At 41.5% G+C, this 18,554-nt stretch overlaps 1 protein-coding gene across 3 annotated transcripts in view; it reads left to right on the top strand.

The window, feature by feature from the left end:
* CSMD2 (CUB and Sushi multiple domains 2) overlaps positions 1 to 18,554 on the top strand; it is an 897,842-nt gene that overhangs the window by 837,361 nt on the left and 41,927 nt on the right. For all 3 annotated transcript variants that reach the window (XM_075853183.1, XM_075853184.1, XM_075853185.1), the window contains 7 exons: positions 1,167 to 1,352; positions 1,434 to 1,628; positions 2,348 to 2,521; positions 5,414 to 5,587; positions 6,912 to 7,085; positions 8,852 to 9,040; positions 17,165 to 17,338. In XM_075853183.1, the coding sequence (XP_075709298.1) occupies positions 1,167 to 1,352; positions 1,434 to 1,628; positions 2,348 to 2,521; positions 5,414 to 5,587; positions 6,912 to 7,085; positions 8,852 to 9,040; positions 17,165 to 17,338 (1,266 nt within the window). The remainder of the gene's footprint in view (positions 1 to 1,166; positions 1,353 to 1,433; positions 1,629 to 2,347; positions 2,522 to 5,413; positions 5,588 to 6,911; positions 7,086 to 8,851; positions 9,041 to 17,164; positions 17,339 to 18,554) is intronic.

Raw genomic sequence — 18,554 nt, 5'->3', positions numbered from 1 at the left:
GTAATGAGCAGTAAAGCTCAGAATTCAGCAATAGGTTTAGATATTAATCTTGCCAGCAGCAGCATGGAGGAGATTATACAGCAATAATGAGCAGTATAACTGAGAATCCACCACTGGATGGAATATAAATCTTACCAGCAGCCTGTATCTCTTCTCTGCTCATCCCCTCTCCATAGACTTCTATGGGCAGCCTGTCTGTGTCTATCTTTCTCTCACTCTACTCCCCTCCTGCTCCCACCTCCCCTCTCCTTAGACTTCTATGAGCAGCATGTCTGTGTCTCCCTCCCTTGCTCCTTCCTACTGCTCCTCAACTCCATAGACTTCTATGGGCAGCACATCTGTGACTTTCTCCCTGTTCGTTTCTTCTGCTCTATAGACTTCTATGGGCAGTGTGTCTGTCTCTTCCTACACTCTCCTCCTGCTCCCCCTCTCCTCTCCATAGACTTGTATAGGCAGCTTGTCTGTGTCTTTTTTGCTATCTGCGTCCTCCTCCTGCTCCACCTCCCCTCTCCATAGACTTATATGGGAAACAGCATCTGTGTCCCTGCTCCTTCATCCTGCTCCCCCTCCCCTCTCCATAGACATATATGGGCAGCAGCATCTGTGTCTCTCCCTGCTCCCTCATCCTGCTCCACCTCCCCTCTACATAGACTTCTATGGGCAGGCTCAGAAGAGACACATCCCCAATTCCTATAGTCCATCTCCTCTACTCTGTAACTAGGGATGAATTTTGCTTGACACCAGGTGGTGGACAGCAGATTACAGGAAGGGAGACACCTAGTGGCAGTAAATTCATACAGAATTTGCATGGATAAAACAACATTTTAAAAGTAAGTAAATTACAAAGTTCATATATATCAGGTTTGCTATTAGATTAGCAGAAGTATTTTGAAAAGTTAGTGTTTATTTTAGCAGGAAAGCTATACATCAGCAAAACTAACATAAATATTTTTGATTCCGTATGTATGCTGACACAGGCATCCCTTTATGCTTTTTGGATATCTTTTTTTTTCTGTTAATCTTCTATAATAGATAGTGCCATATACAAATAAAATGGTACTTTAATAGAGGAGACTATTTCCAGATGAAATGGTCATTTTTATAGAAAGCTATGTTCTAAAAAAAAAGTAGAGTGCTTCTTTAAATTAACCTCCTTTTCTCTTCAGCAATGTTTTGTGGAGTCCCAGCTGCTCCCAAGAATGGGGCAGTATTTGGAAAGGAGTACACTGTAGGCACCAAAGCTCTGTATGAATGCAATGATGGACACCATCTCTTGAATCCTGAGGAAACAGTTGCAGAGTGTCTACCTTCTGGGCACTGGAGCAATGGCAACAACCCTCCACAATGTGTAGGTGAGTACAACAGTGCACCATAATGTCGGCAAGGTGGAAAATACTTGACTTTATCTTACATCTTCACCTTCTCTTTCCCAGCTGTCACATGTCCAGAAATCAACAGTTTAAACACTGAACATGGTCGCTGGCGTCTTATCCATAAAACTCAGTATCAATATGGAGCTGAACTCATGTTAATCTGTGACCCTGGCTACTACTACATGGGTCCTCGCATTATTTACTGTCAAGCCAATGGATCGTGGAGTGTGGGGGAAAATGTGCCAACCTGCAACAGTGAGATATATTGAAATCTACTACCATGTAATGATGTAATAGGACATTGTGTCATTGAGAGTGTGAAATATGCCATTCCATTACTGGGTCATTTTGAGCTTTTCAGAACATGAATCGTAGCAAAACTGTCATATTACTGCCTGATGCTGAGCCTTCATATTCTAGAACGATACTTAGTTACCATATCAATGGATGACACTAAGCTATTCTATTACTGTGTGACCCATATGTCATTTTACAGATTGATACATTTAATAGAAGGCTGCAATTTTCTTTGTTGTGAGTAAAGAAAATTTGGCTAGTATATTAAAGGGATTCATTATATGACTAGAACCACTAGTATTGTAGATACATCAAAAACAGCAACATTGTGTAATCATATTCTAAGACATTTGTATAAGCAGGAAATCTGATTCAAGATCTGACTTTCGAAAAATGAAACTTTCTATAAGTTAAATACATTTCATAGTTTACCGTTTCACGTATGTAACTTTAACATTGCTTATGCAATGCCAAAGTCCACTGGCTTATTCAACATTACCAATTTTAGTATACAATAAGTCTATCTCTTGGAACATCATGTTCAGTGACAGTAGAGAAAGATGTTTTTTCTATATACATATTCAGTAATGTTCTAGTAAAATGCGCATTTTTCTGAATTAGGGATCAGTTATATTTGTTTTTGACACTCAAACTCTTACCTTACTTGTGTTTTCCAGTTATCTCTTGTGGGGACCAACCAATTCCAGCTAATGGAAATAAAATTGGTATGTTGACCCAGTATGGGGCAACTGCCATATTTGCCTGTAATAGTGGTTACACCCTGGTGGGGTCCCGTGTGCGAGAATGTATGGCAAATGGGTTGTGGAGTGGACAAGAAGTCAAGTGCTTGGGTAAGTACAGGAAACATGTTAGATACATACAGTACTGGAAGTGAAGTTCCACCTTTGACTAATAAGTATGTAATCATGTTCTAATCATGTTCATGTTTAGCCTCGAGACCTTCTGTCCATGCAACAAACATGTCTTCATACTGTGACAACCTGGGGACCACTTAGCTCACAGGATCACCATCTCCCGGGTGAGATGGTTGGCACACATAGAAAGCTCACACCAACTCATGGAATAAAAGTTTAAACCAGCCGCAGCTAGTTTTATTGTCTTCACCACAGCAAGCAGTGTTACAACAGAAACATACAAAATAAACCATAGGCCGTCCAGCCTCTAACTAACACATTCAGTGTCCCTCACTACGAGACACTGAGCCTTGTGCCCAGCACCTCAAAACATAGGCAGCTTTACCTTACACATTGGTGACTCTCACAGGCTAGCATGCCTGTCTTCCCCAGACTGAGAGCCCTGTGTGAACTGCACACACCTGAATTAAAGAGCCGTCTCAGGTGAAGCCTAACTAGGCTCATCAGACAGCCCAAGACATGGACTGTCTGTATGGAGTGGAAGACGCCCTTCTTCACACTCCAGCAAACCAGGCCCTATTCCGGGTTTTACACCCAAGCAACAGCAGAGAAAACCCTCTCTGCTGTACATGTTCCCTGGTTGCTTGAAACTGGACAGTTTCTGCACTGTCCAGTAGCTCCACTACTACAATACACACAAGTTTTAACCCCTTAGTGACCACTAATACGCCTTTTTACGTGATTCACTAATGGGCTTTAGGCCAGGCTGACGCCTTTTCACGTCAGCATAGTCTAAGTCCTGCACGGGTCTCCCGTGCAGGCAGGAGCCGGGGCTCTGCTGTCTGATGACAGCTGAGCTCCTGCTCCAACGCCCGCGATCGAAGTTTACTTCGATCGCGGCCGTTTAACACGTTAAATGCCGCCGTCAATAGCGACCGCGGCATTTAACTTTGTTTACAGAGGGAGTGCGCTCCCTCTGTCACCCATCGGCGGCCCGCGAATGCAATCGCAGGTCTCCGATGGGGTGTCATGGCAGCCGGGGGACTGATAAAAGCCCCCAGGTCTGCCCTGGACATATGCCTGTTAGGACGCGCCGGAGGCACGTCCTAACAGATTGCCTGTCAGATTTACACTGACAGGCAATAATGCTCTGGTATACGAAGTATACCAGAGCATTATAGCAGCGATCGGAACATCGCACAGTAAAGTCCCCTAGTGGGACTAATAAAATAAGTCATCAAAGTGAAATAAAGATTATTAATAAAAAGTACAGTAAAAAAATAAATAAAACCATTTTTTTCCATAAAAAGTGGTTTTATTTAGTAAAAGTGTAAAAAAAAAAAAAAAGTACACATATGTGGTATCGCCGCGACCGTAATGACTCCATTAATAAAGTTAATATGTCATTTAAACCGCAAAGTGAACACCGTAAAAAAAAACGCAAAAAACTAATTGCGAAATTGCAATTTTTTTCCATTGCCCCCCAAAAAAGTCATAATAAAAATGAATCAATAAGTCTATGTACCCCAAAACAGTACCATTCAAAACTACGTCTTGTCCCACAGAAAACAAGCCCAAAAAATCACTACATTGATGGAAAAATAAAAAAATTACGGCTCTTCGAAAGCGACGATGCAAAAACAAATAATTTTAGTTCAAAAGTGATTTTATTGTGCAAAAGTCGTAAAACATAAAAAAAACCTCCACATATGTGGTATCGCCGTAATCGTACCGACCCATAGAATAAAGGTAACATGTTATTTACGTCGCATAGTGAACGGCGTCAATTTAAAAACGCATAGAACAATGGCGGAATTTCAGGTTTTTTTTTATAATCCCCCCCAAAAAGGTTAATAAAAGTTAATATAAAAATTATATGTACCCAAAAATGGTGCTATTAAAAAGCACAACTAATCCCGCAAAAAACAAGTCCTCATACAGCTATGTAGACGAAAAAATAAAAACGTTATAGCTCTTTGAATGCGACTATAGAAAAACGAATAAAATAGCTTGGTCATTAAGGCCTAAAATGGGCTGGTCACTAAGGGGTTAAACAAGGAAACATACTAAAAAATCAGAGATATGTTAGCACCAGTTTGTTTCCCAGGTAGCAACATGAGATTGTTTTCTAATGTCAAAATGAATAATAAGTAAGAACATATAAAAGGTCATAAACAATGATTACATTTACTAACTGTACTGCCAATATAAAATAAAGGGGTTGCCTTAGGAAGATAACCCCTTTCCATATGCCCACTCTGACAAACCTTGTCCATCCATGTATAACATGGTCGGCCAGTCATTTGAATATTATACTATAGATCTACTGCAGGGGAAATGTATAGTAGCATAGTATGAAAGCCAAATAACAGCTGATCGCCATGGCTTTGTGTAGCGGGATCCGTGCACATTTCAATATAAAAAAAGGGGTAGTATTAATGAGGTGAATGCACACTTTAATTTTACCCACTTTGATGCAACTACATCTACTTGAAAAATCTGGACTCAGATGCAAACATTTTACCAGGCACCCCAACTATATGCCATTTATAGTACTGCTGTTCTCTTATGTGGTGGATGGTCGATGGGCATCTTCAAGCGGTAGGACTGAATCCCCTACAGTCACTACTGTTCCATCCCTACTCATCTAGCACTTGACAATTACCAATTTTAAGATAAAAATTATGTCAATAAAGACTCTTTTGTGAGAGCTAATAAAAAGAATAAGGTACCAATAATACTAAAGCAGTGTGACTACAATATCTAATCTGATCAGTCGGATATAAGAAAGTAGAGTTACTTAGTATTTTATAGCAATGATTCATTCATGTTCTGCATTGATTAGTGATACTTGTTTCTTTTATACAGCTGGTCACTGCGGGACCCCAGAACCTATAGTTAATGGCTTGATTAATGGGCAGAACTATAATTATCGAGACAGCGTGGTATACCAATGCAATGCAGGATTCAGATTGATTGGAAAGTCTGTCAGAATATGTCAGCAGGACCATCGATGGTCAGAGAGGTCACCCATCTGTGTCCGTAAGTACAACTGTAATGACCGGGGGGTAGGGAAACGGACAAGTGAGCCCTAATCTACCCGCCACTCTGTCCCTGCCTACTTGCAACGACCCGCCCTAGGCGACGGGGTACAACTCAGTAAGTGCACGACAAACACGACAAACATACAAGGGAATACAAGCAAGGGAAAGGGGCAGTTGCCCACGGCAACACCGTGAGCAACCAGAGTGGTGAACGAGCCGAGTCAAGCCAGGAGTGTGCGAGGTACCAAACGAAGAGCAGAAGAGTAGTCAGTAAGCCAGGGTCTGTATGGAGCAGGAACAAAATAGAAGGAGCTGTAGCTGGGCCAGGAAACCACACGAAAAAGAATAACAAGCAAGGAGGAACAGGAAATGCAGGTATAAATAGACAGAGGGCGGGAGCTAGCTGAGTCTGGCCAGGGTGCGATAGGCTCTCCCACTCCTAAGCCTGCCAGCCTGAGTGGTGGAAGCTGGAGTCAGTCTCAGGGATGTAGATTCAGGTGCTGACTGATTAATTAAGGGAGTTAACCCCGAAGCTGTGCCTGGCAGATCCTTTACAACAACATTGACAAGTGGGGTTGACAAGTACAACATTGACAACAGGGATCTTCAAAGCATCATTGGATGTCACCTTGTGCACTACAATAACATGTGGCATTTCTGTCATTCACAAGACATTTTTATAACACATCAACATTATATAAACAAACAAAAATTCAAAAATACATAAGGCATAATGCACGATCACAATTTGGGACATGTCTGCAATTTTTCTCTAACTGGCAACTAAATCGGTAGTTCTTGCCCTTCAATGTAATATTTGCACAATAGTGTTGTTGCCCAGGGGCTTTGTCTGCTGCTACTGAGCAGAGGCCAGAACATATACAACTACTGCTAATAAAACAATGTGACCAAGAAATCATTCATTAAAGATTCCCTTTAATACCTGCTCCTACGAGACTCCGTTCTGCAGGCCGAGGTGTAATGTCAAACTAAAAGTGGAAACTGGAGAATCCAGACTGCATATTGAGGCATATTGCACTTTTACTTACAGTACTTACAGTTACTATACCTACGAATATAAGTAAAGTTTAATATTACTATAGAATCTAAGCAGATACAAATATAAAAAAAAACAAGAAATAACGTAATTTGCCAACATTATAAAAAAGTATAAGATAGACTGGTATACACTAGATTACAAGACTTGACATGTAATGTATCACCTAATGATAACAACATATAGAGATTGGACGAGAGATTAAAAAAAAAAGTTGTGGGGTCATTTTAGATTTTCATTGTCTTTTCACTTCTACCCATCATAGCAATCACATGTGGACACCCTGGTAATCCTGGAAATGGAATAACTCAGGGATCACAGTATAACCTGAATGACATAGTGAAGTTTGGATGCCATCCTGGATATGTCTTAGAGGGTGTATCTCAAGCTCAATGCCAAGCCAATGGACAATGGAGTCACGTCCTTCCAACATGCAGAAGTAAGTAGGGTACACTTTCAAATAGTGCTGGGCGATTAATCAAATTAATTTGATTAATTCGCCATTTCAAGTTGGCACGATTCTGGATTTGCCCAGAATCGTGATTGTTACAGGCCCCGCCCCATAGCAGGAGAGAAAAAAAGCAGACACGCTGCACAGCGCATCTACTTTAATGAATGCCGACAATGAACAGGACCATCAGTGATGGGGCTGGGGTTTGCTAACTGTGTAACTGTGAGTCCAGAGATTGTTTTATACGGAGTCCCGTTCTCCTGGGCAGCTGCTCAACCCATTCAGTTCCTGCTGCATTTCAAGGATTAAGAAGCTATAGCCACCCTATAGCCATCCTATAGCTTCTTAAGCCTTGAAATAGAGGCAGGAACTGAATGGGTAAATGAAGTGGTTTTCATTATTTTCAGTTATGATATTGCCGTCGTAGCAGAGAGCAGTGTTAGTGAAGGAGCCTCAGTGCTGGTGATATACAATGCAAGGGGGTTTACTAGTTCTGTATAGTACTGCTGGTAATAAATCTAAGAGACATGCCACAGAAGTTATGTCCAAAGAGCATTCATAAATCACATGCAGACTTTGAGGGTAATTTATCAACCACCAGAAAAAAGTCACAAAAGGGCCGAAAAGTCATAATTTGCTGTCCAAATTGCGACTTGCCCTTTTTGCGCCACCCACGACACTTTTGTAGAAAGGGACGTGAACTCTGGGAAAGAGCGTGACCACTGCGGCCCAACACATTTATTATAATTTACACCAGGCTAATTGTAACATAAGGAGACGTTAAAGGGCCTATTACACAGGCCAATTTTGGCCGGTGCAATGAGCGCCGATCGATAAGACAGCTCTTTGTTTAGCGATTGTCTGCTCCAGTCACAAGGATCTATGTATGGGGACGAGCGCTCCTTACTCAGATTGCCCGTACCCATACATTATTATCATGTCAGCAGATGTGCTGCCAACAACGATAATATTAAAGTTTTTTAAAACGATACGATCAGCAGATGATCGTTCATTTGTTGGTCACTGCCCTGTTTACACAGGGCAATTATCGGCAACGTGCGTTCTATGAACGCTTGTCTGCCCGATAATTGCCCAGTGTAAAAGGGCCTTAAGCGTGTATGTCTAGATCTTTCCAGGCGTACACGCTAACTGTAGGAAAAAATGTATGTGAATGGGACCTTATGTGTATTTTACTTCAGGTCTCGCTGTTCTCCTGCTGCTCAAATGCACCACACCATATATACTGTACATTGTTTACTAGCATTGTAACATAAATACCCTATCTTGGTATTTATTTTTTTCCCATTTATTTAACAAAAATCGGAAAATCAAGATTCAAATCAAAAATTGTCCATAGTGTTGAAAAACATCTAGATTCTATTTTTTGGCAAAATCGCCCAGCCCTACTTTCAAAGTAAACTAGCTTACCCTTTGTCCCTATCCCTACCCTCTGTATGTAAAGTGGCAATTAATTAAAATTATTACTTACACTTATTGAGTTGAAGTAGAGCCAGTTGCTGCTCTGATGTTCTTCCCGGATACAGTCTAACACTTTTGTAGTCATTTTATCATCTATTTTTCTCTGTACTGTCCTTTTCTATTTAGGGTTTATGGTCTTTCTACGATGACTTTGTTTTCATGTATTTGTCTTGCTCTCCTTGTCCATTGTGTTCCATTTATCTTCTTGTAGTCCTTGAATACCTTATTCTTACAGGCTTCTGGTTTCTTTTTCCTGTAAATTTTCTTTTTGCCAGTCTTAAACTGTACAGATCCTGGACATGTTGAGAATGGCCTAAGACGTGTTCTTCAAAAAGGTCCAGATCGATTCAGCTTTGGTACATCCGTCTCCTATGAGTGCAGCCATGGTTACTATTTAATGGGTACACATGTTCTTTCCTGCCAGGGAGATGGCACTTGGGACCGAGATCTGCCCAGCTGCCACTGTAAGTAACCTTTTTAACCCCTTAATGTCCAAGCCATTTTTTTATTTTTCATTTTAGTTTTACACTCCCCGCCTTCTATGAGCCATAACTTTTTTATGTTTCCGTCAACGGAGTGGTGTGAAGGCTTATTTTTGCGGGAGGATTTGTAGTTTCTATTGGCACAATTTAAAGTACCATATAATGTACTGGGAAACTGAAAATAAATTCTATGTGGGGTGGAATTGGAAAAAACAGTGATTCCTCAATTTTTTGGGGGTTTTGTTTTTACGTCTTTCACCGTGCGGTAAAAATAACAAATTTACTTAATTCTGCTGGTCATTACGATTACAATTTCTGAAATGCTCCTGTTGCACACTACAATAATCATAAACTGGAGCAGGTATAAAAAAGTGTAAAATCCACAACACACTATGTAAATACGAAAAAAAAAATAAAAAAAATAAAAAAAAAAAAAAAAAAAATATATATATATATATATATATATATATATATATATTATACCGCTCTAACGATTTCAAAAATAGCAATCTAGTGCAATATCCTTAGCAGATATACGTTTACCCAGCACATACACAAATAGGAAATAAATAAAGTTCAAGACTTCTCCTGAGAAGGTTGGTTGCCACTACACATAGATCCAACAGGTTACAAATTTTGTATTTTTAGATGAATAAAGAGAAATATAGTGCAACACTGTTTGGAGATTTATCCAAGTACAAATTTTATTTCCATACTCACAAGGATTAGGATATTTCAAACATATAATAAAATGTTTAAAAGCGCTGCTCTCCAAACAAATCCTGCCCTATTGGCACCATTTAAAGTACCATATAATGTACTGGAAAACTGAAAAAAAATTCTATGTGGGGTGGAATTGGAAAAAACAGTGATTCCTCCATTTTCGTTTGGGTTTTGTTTTTACGTCTTTCACCATGCGGTAAAAACAACAAATTTACTTAATTCTGCTGGTCAATACAATTATAGTGACACCAAATTCATATAGGATTTTTAATGTTTGTAATATGACTTTAAGGACAATAATTACTGACACCGGGATTATATTCGTTTTGTCTTTACTGAACATGCAGAAAATATGACAACAGTCAAAACTTGAGCTCTAGGCAAAATATAACTGGTGCTCGGTAAACAATACAGTCTCTGCTTTTATCCGGCACTTCAATATAACACAGTCTCTTATAATCCGTAATGATTAAAATATGTTCTCTTTATCCGGTGCCTTAGGATAATAAAGTCTCTTAGCTTCCAGGTTTAGTGTAATGTGATCTTTGAGGTCCGGCAATGTAATACAATGCACTCTCTGATGATCCGGCACTTAATGGCTCTATGTTACCTTATGCTCAAAATGGCGTCTTCAGCTTCTTGCTCTAAACACTCTCCTCTTAACTTCAGCCGGATCTCCTTAACTTGGAACTCCAGTAAATGCGTGTCTGATACTTCACATTACTTATGCTCTGCTGCTGGCCAGAATGCTCTTTATCTTTTACAGTTATCTGAGTCACAATGTCTTCCTTACTTGCTACAGCTCTCTCAGTCCAGTCTCTGTCTCTTCCTGTCCAGCGCTTCTCAGACCTCTCTCCAGACACTTCCTCACTAGACCTCTCTTGTATATCACTCCACACACTAAACACTGTCGATGTACTAACCTCACAGCGCCCTCTAGTGGCCGGCCACAACCTCCCATTTCTCAATGCCATACAATCCTTTTGCTGGGTTACATCTTTTCCCCCAGGTTTATCAGTTGCCGTCCCGGCAACTTGCTGTGGCGTCACAAATCCTTCAAACCTAGAAGGAAGTCTTCCAAAATTGGATCGCTGAGAATGACGTACCTGTGACAACTCTTCTTCCACAGGAGTAACATTCTCTTCTTGTACTTCACTGGTACTTTCTTGTCTCTCTGGTACTTGAACCGGCGGACTCCACCAACCTTCATCTACGGGAACGGGTGTTGCAACAGGAGGATCTCTAGTGTTTGCTTCTGGTTCACGACTTATAAATGTGCAGGGTCTCAGCATATTTCTGTGTACGGTTTTCAAAGGGCCACTACTACCCTCCGGCTTGATCACAAATACAGGAATATATGGATTGGGCTGACGCACCACCTCATACGCCAAGGTTTCCCACTTCCATTGCAGCTTTCCTGCTCTTCTTGCACCCTGGTTTCGCACGATTACTCTATCACCCACTTGCAAAGGTAGTTCCTTCAATTTCTGATTTACTGTAAGATCATGAGGCCCCAGTCTCTGCGCCACTAAATTATACATTTCTTGTACCTTGCGTCGATGACCCCACATCCAGGTCTGCGGAATCCACTCTTCTTGTTCTTCCGGGATAGGCATCATTAAATTTAGGGGACATCGTCCATTTCTTCCGAACATTAACAGAAAAGGAGAATATCCAGTAGTGGCATGTACAGTGTTATTATAGATCCAGATTAATTCTGCAATGTAGTCAGGCCATCTCTCTTTTTTTTGTTTCTCCAGTGTTCGCAACAACTGCAATATGGTCCGATTCACCCTTTCACAGGCCCCGTTCCCTTGAGGGTGATACGGGGTCGTGCGGGTCTTTTTAATCTGGTACAATCTGCATAATTCTTCTATTACTCGCCCCTCAAAACAAGCTCCTTGACCAGAGTGAAGCTGTGAAGGACATCCATAGGGTAAGATGAAATGAGTCCACAATCCCTGTGCCGCAGATTCAGCCGTTTGATCTCTGGTAGGTACGGCCACTGTGAATTTGGTGAAGTGGTCTATCACAACCAATAAATATCTGTACCCTTGTAAAGACTCATCTACTGTCAAATAGTCCATCATGACCAACTGTAATGGATAATGCGTCTGTATATGCCCCACCGGAGCTTGTTGTTCAGCCGCTCTGGCCAGGGTGCAATTTCTACAGTTCTGACACACTTTCTGTGCCACTGCAAACAGCAAAGGATGATAGTAGAATTGTTGCAACCAACGGAAAGTCTTTTCAGGACCATAATGCCCCTTTTTCTCATGCATCCACTTAACCGTACTTTCTAACTCTCGCTCCGGCAACACAGCTTGCCAGACGGGTCCTTCCATGGTCGGTAGGAATACTCGGCGGTACAATATCCCTTGTTTTACTGCCAATCTATCTCGTTGGCGATATATTCTCTGTCCCACTCCAGACAATCGCAATCGCTCTCGTTGATTGGGTCGGTATCTCTCTAGCACCCATCTTCTTACAGTCCGAATTTGAATATCTTGCAACTGCTGTTTCTTCCATTCTTCAGCAGTCCATTGATCGATGGTTTCTCTTATGGGCTCCACAGTATGCACCGGAGCACTTTGAATATTCTCACCTGGCATCTGATCATGTACTTCATTGGCAAGGAAATTAGGAGTCTCTGTTTCCTCTAACTCCTCTTCAGTCAGTCCTTCAGGCAAATCTACTGGATTACGGGACAGGGCATCTGCATTCCCATTAGCTCGTCCTGGGCGGTACTTCACAGTAAATTTAAATTTGCTAAGTCGTGCTCGCCAACGTTGCTCCATAGCACCCAATTTGGCCGAGTCTAAATGAACCAATGGATTATTGTCAGTCCATAACACACACTCTGCGCCCAGCAAGATATCTGCAAATCGCTCGGTCACCGCCCATACGACTGCCAAAAGTTCCAACCGGAATGAGCTATAGTTGTCCGGATTCTTTTCCCCATCTCTCAGCGTCCGACTGGCATAAGCAATGACACATTCCCGTCCATTCTGCACTTGAGAAAGAACAGCTCCTAATCCTTTTAAACTTCCATCGGTACACAAAACAAATGGTAGAGAGTAATCTGCATACGCCAAGACAGGAGCACCAGTTAGTCGTCTTTTTAACTCTTGGAAGGCTTGTTCAGCCTCTATTCCCCAAGTGATACTTCTCTTATGATCGACTCCCGGTTTGGTTCCATTCAGTAACACATATAGGGGAGCAGCCACCTTAGCAAAATTCTGTATGAACCGTCTGTAATATCCAATCAGTCCTAGGAAACTTCTAAGCTCTGTTACTGTCTTTGGTACCGGCCATTGTTGCACGGCTCGTACTTTGGCATCCATTGGTTGTACACCGTCTCTAGTAACCACGTGTCCCAGGTACTCAATTCTTTCTTTAAACAAGTGACATTTGCCCGGTTTTAGTTTTAGACCATGTTCTTCGATACGCGTAAGTACCACTTTCAATCTTTCCAAATGTTCTGTGAAAGTGGCTGAGAAGATAATGATGTCATCTAGGTGGATGAGCAAACATTCAAAGTTTAAATCTCCCAAACAAACTTCCATCAAGCGCTGAAATGTAGCTGGTGCATTGGTTAGACCGAACGGCATTCTCAAAAATTCGTATAACCCCATAGGGGTGATGAATGCAGTCTTTTCTCGATCTTCTTCTGCAACTGGTACTTGCCAGTACCCACTGGCCAAATCCAGGGTAGAGAAGTATTTGGCCTTACCCAAAGCCAGCAAAGAGTCTTCTATTCGTGGTAAAGGGTATGCATCTCTGACGGTGCAGGCATTCAATCGCCGGTAATCTACACAGAACCGCAAGCTTCCATCTTTCTTCTTTACTAATACTATGGGAGAAGCCCATGGACTTTTACTGGGTCGGATAACATGACTGTCTAGCATGCGTTTTAGCAACACTTTGGCTTCTTGATAAAAAGCGGGCGGAATGGTACGGTATCGTTCTCGTACCGGGTGAGCATTTCCCGTATGTATTTCATGTTCTAAAGTTGTTGTCAACCCAAAGTCTGCTTCATTCTTGGAAAAAGCCTTGGAGTGCTCTCCTAACACTTCCGCCACTTCATCTATTTGTCTGGTAGTCAAATCCGTTCCTTCTAAAGGTATTTGCTCCAGTAATCGCCTCCCAATGGTGTCATTAGCTTGAGTGGTGGCTCGACACACTGTAACCACAGCTACACTTTCACAAGGATAACTCACTTGCCAATCTGAACGGCTTTCCACTTGTTCCTCCCTCACCGGAAACACTTCAGCTACTAGTTCCCGGGGAAATAAGGTTACATTTTGTTTCGTGATATTAACCACTCGTAATAATACTTGTCCAGCCTGCACCTTGCATATCGACCGGGCCACGGCTACTCCTTCTTTCTGCAGAGCTGATTCAATTAACACAGTGGTGCCCTTTAACACTTTATTAGTACCCACTGGCAAGGGTAACAACATTTCATGGCCTGCTGGTACTTGTATACTTCGAGAGGCTGGTATCTTAACCAGTCCTACCCTTCCAGGCCAATTTAACAGTTCTCCATTAATGCGACAATGTTTTAAAGTGCGCTGTAAAGCCATTTGAGAAGGTCGTTGAGTGGGTATTTGTTTCCAGTATTTTGGGCCCAGCTCTTGTGACATTACTCCATCTAAGTCCCGCAATATATTCATTCCTAGAATCACGGGAATTTCAGAGTCCATAGCTTTTTCTACTATGATAACCCCCTTTTTGTTCAAATCACGATTCCATATTGAAATGTCCATTTGTATAACTCCCAGGATAGGGATAGGTAAACTATTAGCTGCCTTGAGTCTTATCCAAGTGTCACTCTTCTCACATAACAAGGAAGGGAAATAAGTTTCAAACACAACTTTATCCATAGTGGTCACTTGAGATCCAGTATCGATTAAACATGACAACTCAACGCCATTGAATTTTGCTACGACGACGGGACATTCCCCCACTATATCTGTAGCATCTAACGCAGGGCATGTATCTGTGGACTCCCCTGTAGTTTGCCCCTCAACTACAGGTCGTTCTAGTTTAAATTCCTGCGATTGCTCTGATAGTGAGAACGCATGCAATTTCTAGCAATGTGTCCTGCTCGGCCACAATTATAGCAGATGGTAGGGTCTGGAGCATTCCTACCTTGATTCCTCCTATCTGCAAACGACTGTCTCTCTTGTGAGTATCGAACTGGAGTTCCAGGGTCAGGCTTATTAGTAATAGCGGCTTTCAACTCTCTCATGGCACCTTCCAATGACTCCATCCTTGCCTCCATGTCGGGGTTCTTCTTGGTTACAATTTCTGCTTGCCTGACCACCGTATCAGTGCTGGCCGATTCCTCTTTTTCCAATGCGATAGCTTCCGTCAATAATTGATGAATCGTCATATCTGGTTCTTTCTTTAACTTTTCCTTCAGAGTTCTCCTTAACGGTGGATTCTTGAGACCTATTACAAACTGATCCCGCAATACTACGTGTACATTGGTAAAGGACCCGGCTGATTGTTCTTCTTTACGTTGCAACATTGCCATTATTTCCTGTAATCCATTTGCAAACTGCGCCAGTGTCTCTTCTTCTTTCTGCTGGCGGGCAAAGAATCGCTTCCTTATCATGCCCTCAGAGGACGTATCCCCATACACATCATCTAATAGCTGCCGAATTTGTTCGAAGGTTTGTCGGTGTCGTGCTGGCTGTAACAAAACGGTTTTCCTAGCTTCTCCTTCTAAGGTACTTAGCGCCAATTCTACTTTTAAATGTGGAGCGACATTACAGAGCCGTGCCGCTCCTTCCAGCCGTTCACTCCAATCTTCCAACAATAGATCAGATCCATTAAACTTTGGCAAATGATTTAAGAGGGCTCCCACCGGTATCATTGGATGGGTCACACTGGATGATAATGTTGTCTCGTCCATTGTATCTGCATCCATCCTGCCGGACTACGCCAAGTTGTAATATGACTTTAAGGACAATAATTACTGACACCGGGATTATATTCGTTTTGTCTTTACTGAACATGCAGAAAATATGACAACAGTCAAAACTTGAGCTCTAGGCAAAATATAACTGGTGCTCGGTAAACAATACAGTCTCTGCTTTTATCCGGCACTTCAATATAACACAGTCTCTTATAATCCGTAATGATTAAAATATGTTCTCTTTATCCGGTGCCTTAGGATAATAAAGTCTCTTAGCTTCCAGGTTTAGTGTAATGTGATCTTTGAGGTCCGGCAATGTAATACAATGCACTCTCTGATGATCCGGCACTTAATGGCTCTATGTTACCTTATGCTCAAAATGGCGTCTTCAGCTTCTTGCTCTAAACACTCTCCTCTTAACTTCAGCCGGATCTCCTTAACTTGGAACTCCAGTAAATGCGTGTCTGATACTTCACATTACTTATGCTCTGCTGCTGGCCAGAATGCTCTTTATCTTTTACAGTTATCTGAGTCACAATGTCTTCCTTACTTGCTACAGCTCTCTCAGTCCAGTCTCTGTCTCTTCCTGTCCAGCGCTTCTCAGACCTCTCTCCAGACACTTCCTCACTAGACCTCTCTTGTATATCACTCCACACACTAAACACTGTCGATGTACTAACCTCACAGCGCCCTCTAGTGGCCGGCCACAACCTCCCATTTCTCAATGCCATACAATCCTTTTGCTGGGTTACATGTTTAACTCCTTTTACAAATAAAAAACAATTTGTTAGCATTAAAAAAAAATTTTTTCCCATATTCTGAAAGCCATAACTTTTTTTTTTTTTTTCGTAAATTGAACGGTGTGAGGGCTTATTTTTGCTACATACGACTTTTTGATTACTTTTTATAAAACTTTATTTCACCGCTATATTAGGTCGTTAGATCGCTGGTACAATACACTGCAATACTAATGTAATTGCAGTGTATAGTCATTTTTACAGGCTCTTGTTAAGCCCTGCCACAGGCGGGGCTTAACAGAGGCGGAGTGAAGGCAGTCCTAGAGGCCTTCATAAGGCCCCTGGGCTGCCATTAGAACCATCGGCACCCCATCATGTTGTGAGCTGCCCCCTCTCTATAACGCCCCAAATGCTACGGTTGTGATTGACCACAGCATTTGAGGGGTTAAATGGCCAGGAACAGCACGATCGCTATTCATGGCCATTAGTGCTGGGTGTCAGCTGTAATACACAGCTGACACCCGCAGTGTACGGAGTGGGCTCAGCATGTGAGCACGCTCCATACTTCTCCCCCTGCACCATGACATGCACTTACGTCATGGTGTGTGAAGGGGTTAACTAAATGTAAGGTTTATATGACCTTCACAGATTTTGTCTGAGGAGGACAGAGGTGTATGACTCCATCTCAACACAGATGTTTCATTTTTCCTTATTCTTTAGTGATCTCCTGTGGTTCCCCTGGACTTCCACCAAATGCCCAGGTTTCAGGTAGACGATACACAGTGGGTTCTGCAGTTCAATATAGTTGCCTTGGCAAGCGAACCTTATTTGGGAATGCCACCCGTATTTGCCAGCTAGATGGGCGCTGGAGTGGTTTCCTACCTCACTGCTCAGGTAAGCTGTTTTTTTTTTTTTTGTTTGTTTGCTGTTATGGTCATAGAGTAAGAGATTTCATTTCTAAAATTGTGATTTGCCAGTGAGAAAACATTAACATTTTGCTCTCCAAAGGTTAGTTTATACAGAACATCTGATTACTGCATTCAGAGTATGAAGCAACTGAAGACATTTTAACAGCTATATAAATCCATTACAAAGTTTGCTGATTTGTGTTATATTTATATATACTCAATTACTATTTTTAAAGTAAAACTAACTTATCTTGTATAGTACCAAGCTAATAGTATGGAGCATGAAGTTTTAGGTTTGGTATGTCAACACGGTGGCTCAATTAGTAGTACTGTTACCTATGGTAGTAGCACTCAGGTTCTGGATTCAAATCTAACCAAGGGCAACATCTGGATGAAGGCTTTGGGTATCCTGGTATAATGATAGGTTTACTGGCTTCGTATGAAATAGAAAGTATCTGAATGAATGGATGAATGAAATAGTGTATTTGTCTAAGATAAGGAAATTAAATTGTGAGCCCCATTGGGCAAAGCAAAGAGAAAAATACATAATCACTGGGATTACGGTGACCATCGGTGACAGGGACTGATTGGAGTGAAGACAATTTGTGCACAGCGCTAAAAAAAATGTTGCCATTAAATCAACAACAAAAAAGATGTGCATCCATTCAAAAAAAACGTGGTATTCATGCCTAGTGTTTTCTTCTAAGGAACTCTGGTAGTATATTGACCCTGGTCATGGGTTCTACAGAAAATAACATCATCAAGAGATGTCACTTTCTGAGAGAACAAACTTTTCTTGGACTTCTCAAAAACGCTTTGCGTGCTTGTAGGCAAAGCAGTCACCAAATCTTATCTAGAACATGGTGCTAACAAAGATTTACGGAATATCTTGCTTGTCCTTCACATCAAATTTGCAGAGTTAGGAATATTGGTTCCCTATGATAGGAAAACTGTTCAGGGTTCCCCGGTTTAAAAAGGCTGGGAATTAGTGACTAAAAGGGTTATTTCAGGTTCAGCATTCTTTATATAATGAAAAAATTATAAAACTTTATTATACTATCGGTATTAATTCTTCAGGGTTTTTAAGATTTCTGCTGGCTGTCAACCAATAGGAACTTTCATTGTTTACTTCCAAAGGATAAAAATTTGCATTGAAGATTCCTATTGGATGACAGCAGAGATCTTGAAAACTGTGAGGAACT

This window comes from Rhinoderma darwinii, chromosome 2, assembly GCF_050947455.1.
Source record: "Rhinoderma darwinii isolate aRhiDar2 chromosome 2, aRhiDar2.hap1, whole genome shotgun sequence".
NCBI classification, from domain to species: domain Eukaryota; kingdom Metazoa; phylum Chordata; class Amphibia; order Anura; family Rhinodermatidae; genus Rhinoderma; species Rhinoderma darwinii.
Note: the sequence above shows the minus strand (reverse complement) of the source record. Positions and strands in the feature narration are given on the sequence as shown.